Below are 5,000 nucleotides of genomic sequence, written 5' to 3'. Positions count from 1 at the left end.
GTGTGTGTGCATGTGCATGCGTGGTGTGTGTGTGTGTGTGCATGTGCGTGCGTGGTGTGTGTGTGTGTGTGTGCATGTGTGTGCGTAGCTTGTGTGTGTGCATGTGCGTGCGTGGTGTGTGTGTGTGTGCATGTGCGTGCGTGGTGTGTGTGTGCATGTGTGTGCGTGGTGTGTGTGTGTGTGTGTGTATGTGTGTGTGTGCATGTGCGTGCGTGGTGTGTGTGTGTGTGCATGTGCGTGCGTGGTGTGTGTGTGTGTGTGTGTGTGTGTGTGTGTGTGTGTGTGCATGTGCGTGCGTAGCTTGTGTGTGTGTGCATGTGCGTGCGTGGTGTGTGTGTGTGTGTTTGTGCGTGGTGTGTGTGTGTGTGCATGTGCGTGCGTGGTGTGTGTGTGTGTGCGCATGTGCGTGCGTGGTGTGTGTGTGTGTGCATGTGTGTGCGTAGCTTGTGTGTGTGTGCATGTGCGTGCGTGGTGTGTGTGTGTGTGTTTGTGCGTGGTGTGTGTGTGTGTGCATGTGCGTGCGTGGTGTGTGTGTGTGTGTGCATATGCGTGCGTGGTGTGTGTGTGTGCATGTGCGTGCGTGGTGTGTGTGTGTGTGTGTGCATGTGCGTGCGTGGTGTGTGTGTGTGCATGTGCGTGCGTGGTGTGTGTGTGTGTGTGTGCATGTGCGTGCGTGGTGTGTGTGTGTGTGTGTGCGCATGTGCGTGCGTAGCTTGTGTGTGTGTGCATGTGCGTGCGTAGCTTGTGTGTGTGTGCATGTGCGTGCGTGGTGTGTGTGTGTGTGTATGTGTGTGTTTGTGCGTGGTGTGTGTGTGTGTGCATGTGCGTGCGTGGTGTGTGTGTGTGTGCATGTGCGTGCGTGGTGTGTGCGCATGTGCGTGCGTGGTGTGTGTGTGTGTGTGTGTGGTGTGTGTGTGTGTGTGTGTGTGTGTGCATGTGTGTGCGTAGCTTGTGTGTGTGCATGTGAGTGCGTGGTGTGTGTGTGCATGTGCGTGCGTGGTGTGTGTGTGTGTGTGTATGTGTGTGTGTGCGTGCGTGCGTGGTGTGTGTGTGTGCATGTGCATGCATGTGCATGCGTGGTGTGTGTGTGTGTGTGCATGTGCGTGCGTGGTGTAGGGCTGCACGATATATCTAAAATCTATCGTTATCGCGATATCAACGCTTGCGATGGACATACCGCAAAGATTACTTAATTTTCGATACATTTTGATACATTTTCTGTGCCGTGCGCATTCCATGGCCTACAGTCTATGATGTATTCACATTCTGAATGTCAACATATTTTACCAAACCGATGCTGTCATGCAGCCCTAGAAGCCCGTCCCCTACCAGTTTAGGTGTGTGGTGTTTTAGGTGTTGAGGCAGGAGCTAAGTCGTGATGGCTGAAGATAGTGAGTCAAGCGAGGTAGGTTACACTTATGTGAAGAGGAATTGGTGACTAAAGGAAAAGCACGTCTGTTATATGGAAATATTTTGGTTTTATAAAGGACGACGTATTACAAACAGAGCGCCAAATGCGTCCTTCTCCACTGTGTTAAAATAAACAATTTCTTTCGTTGTTGTTATAGGATCAGAAGATAGCCTATCTATCTTTCACTGTAAGGCTTGTATTTCATGATTTGCATTTAGCAAAAGCCCCAGACAGCAGCAGAGAGGTAATCAGGATTCGTTATTTGTAAAAGTTGTTTAGCCTACTTCGTTGGACTGTGCGATCGCAGCCACTTACTTTCACTTTCCGCTGCCCTCGTAGTCGGCATGCCGGTAGCCTAATAACGTGGGATGCGCAGCGTATGAGGTTAGACTGGGCTACTTAAGATTTTAGATGAGTGACCGCCGCGATATAGCTTAAGTAGGCCTAGCTTTTTTTCTAGGCCCAGCGAAGGCTGGCAATGTGGAATATTCCGCTGGTTGGTGCACAAGTATTCAGATTGGCTGTCTATCAGTCTTTTACGAGGATTTTCTTGGAGCACATCTTCCACACAACTTCGATAGCCTAGTCAGTAGGTATCTTAGCTGTCCACTTTCATCAGGCCATATAAAGCCTAGGCTACATAATATACTGCTCAAAAAAATTGAAGGAACACTTACAGTTTTTCACAATTGTTAAAACCCATTTTTTGAAACTTTCCACCCTTCTCTCCATTCTCAAACTACATTCACAGAATTTCTGACAGTTCTTGCAAAATAAAACACTCGCCTTAAAAGTTTTTCTTATGCTCAGAACCAAACAGTGTCAGAGCACCAATCCAGTGTATGATTGAAGTGTCCCCTTAATTGTTTTGAGCAGTATATTTATATTGTTTATGTAGAAAATTATACATTTATTTCTGTAATTATACATTTACCCCCCCCCCCCCCAACCCTACAGTCTATGTTAGCAGCAAGTAGAACAGAGAAAAACATTAAATATTTAAATATCGCAAGTTATATCGTTATCGCAGTACTCAATAATGTTATCGCATATCGCATGTTTTCCTAATATCGTGCAGCCCTAGCGTGGTGTGTGTGTGTGTGCATGTGCGTGTGTGGTGTGTGTGTGTGTGCATGTGCGTGTGTGGTGTGTGTGTGTGTGTGTGTGCATGTGCGTGCGTGGTGTGTGTGTGTGTGTGTGTGTATGTGTGTGTGTGTGTGTACGTGGTGTGTGTGTGTGTGTGTGTGCATGTGCGTGCGTGTGTGTGTGTGTATGTGTGTGTGTGTATGTGCGTGCGTGGTGTGTATGTGTGTGTGTGTATGTGCGTGCGTGGTGTGTGTGTGTGTGTGTGTGCATGTGCGTGCGTGGTGTGTGTGTGTGTGTGTGCATGTGCGTGCGTGGTGTGTGTGTGTGTGTGTGTGTGTGTGCATGTGCGTGCGTGGTGTGTGTGTGTGTGTGTGTGTGCATGTGCGTGCGTGGTGTGTGTGTGTGTGTGTGTGCTGGCTCACCTGGTGTAGAGGCCAGAGCTCTTGGACTTGTACACAAAGTGGCGCAGCTCTGGGATGCCCACCTGGGACACCGGGTAGCTGGGGCTCAGCAGCGCCTCCTGCAGGACACCGAAGGCACTGCGCTTCTGCAGCCGCTCCAGGAAGCGCTGCTTGCACGCGCTCAGAGCGAAGAAGTCCTCGCGCTCCGTGGACAGCAGCAGCAGGCACAGGTCAGTGCCGGGCAGCAGGTAGGACACGTGGGCGTGGAAGAAGCCGGAACTGTTGAACTGCGGCAGGCATACGGGCGTCCAGCCCTCGCCCTCGCGGAACGCCGACGACGACGTCACCAGGTTCAGCAGCAGGTGCAGGTCCACATGGTGCAGGTGCTGCTCTCGCTTCCTGACCAGCGACACCAGCTGAGTACCGGCCAGCAGGATGGAGAAGACCAGGCTACGCGCCCGCGCTTGCTGCACACACACACACACACACGCACGCACGCACACGCACGCACGCACACACACACACGCACACGCACACACACACGCACACGCACGCACACACACGCACACGCGCACACGCACACGCACACGCACACGCACACGCACACGCACACACACACACACACGCACGCACGCACACGCACACGCATGCACACACACACACGCACACACACGACAGGGTGAGATGGAGAAGACCAGGCTACGCGCGTGCGTGCGCGTGCTTGTGTGTGTGTGTGTGTGTGTGTGGGATGTGTGTGTGTGTGCGGTGTGTGTGTGTGTGTGTGTGTGTGTGTGTGTGTGGGGTGGGGGTGTGTGTGTGTGTGTGTGTGTGCACATGTGTGTGTGTGTGTGTGTGTGTGCGGTGTGTGTGTGTGTGTGTGTGTGTGTGTGTGTGTGTGTGTGTGTGCGGTGTGTGTGCGGTGTGTGTGTGTGCGGTGTGTGTGTGTGTGTGTGTGTGTGTGTGTGCGGTGTGTGTGTGTGTGGGGTGGGTGGGTGTGTGTGTGTGTGTGTGTGTGCACATGTGTGTGTACCTGCTGCAGGGTGCTGGAGATGGCATCGCGGGCGCTAGCGGGCATGGGGAGGCAGGTGTGTGGGTGTGTGTGTGTGTGTGCGGTGTGTGTGTGTGTGTGTGTGCGGTGTGTGTGTGTGCACGTGTGTGTGTGTACCTGCTGCAGAGTGCTGGAGATGGCATCGCGGGCGCTAGCGGGCATGGGGAGGCAGGTGACGGCGCTGAGGGTGGGTCCAGGGTCGCGCTCCAGGTGCCGCAGCAGGCTGGACGTCAGGTGCTCGGAGCCGGACAGCAGGCGCCGCAGGTCGTAGTTCTGCTTGGACACACACACACACACACATTGGTAAGAGTACACACACACACACACACACACACACACTGGTAAGAGTACACACACACACACACTGGTAAGAGTACACACACACACACACACACACTGGTAAGAGTACACACACACACACACACATTGGTAAGAGTACACACACACACACACACATTGGTAAGAGTACACACACACACACACACACACACACACACTGGTAAGAGTACACACACACACACACACACATTGGTAAGAGTACACACACACACACACACACACACACACACACACACACACACACACAAACACACATTGGTAAGAGTACACACACACACACAAACACACACTGGTAAGAGTACACACACACACAAACACACATTGGTAAGAGTACACACACACACAAACACACATTGGTAAGAGTACACACACACACAAACACACATTGGTAAGAGTACACACACACACACACACACACATTGGTAAGAGTACACACACACACACAAACACACATTGGTAAGAGTACACACACACACACACACATTGGTAAGAGTACACACACACACACACACACCTGCTTGGACTGGAAGAGCCGCTGCAGCTGTGTCAGCGTCAGCAGACTCACGATCTGCAGCCAGACGTAGCGCAGGTCCCGCAGCACGCACGCATCCGATTGGCCGCCCCGCGACACGCCCACCAGCACCAGGGGAGACTTGCGCAGGAACACCACCCTGTAGCCCTCTACACACACACACACACACACACACACACAACT

General features: G+C 52.4%; 1 protein-coding gene across 2 annotated transcripts in view; it reads right to left on the bottom strand.

Annotated features, from left to right (window-relative positions):
• mon1a (MON1 secretory trafficking family member A) overlaps window positions 1-5,000 on the bottom strand; it is a 28,823-nt gene that overhangs the window by 17,221 nt on the left and 6,602 nt on the right. For both annotated transcript variants that reach the window (XM_076268432.1, XM_076268431.1), the window contains 3 exons: window positions 4,800-4,966; window positions 4,064-4,219; window positions 2,920-3,365 (listed from right to left, as the gene is read on the bottom strand). In XM_076268432.1, the coding sequence (XP_076124547.1) occupies window positions 2,920-3,365; window positions 4,064-4,219; window positions 4,800-4,966 (769 nt within the window). The remainder of the gene's footprint in view (window positions 1-2,919; window positions 3,366-4,063; window positions 4,220-4,799; window positions 4,967-5,000) is intronic.

Source organism: Alosa pseudoharengus, unplaced genomic scaffold (assembly GCF_046254945.1).
Source record: "Alosa pseudoharengus isolate Yale_2024_CS ecotype anadromous, Long Island Sound unplaced genomic scaffold, YU_APseudo_1.1 YU_APseudo_1.1_scf_5, whole genome shotgun sequence".
In the NCBI taxonomy this organism is placed as follows: Eukaryota; Metazoa; Chordata; class Actinopteri; order Clupeiformes; family Clupeidae; genus Alosa; species Alosa pseudoharengus.
The sequence above is the reverse complement of the archived record's forward strand: the minus strand, read 5'-3'. Positions and strand labels throughout refer to the sequence as shown.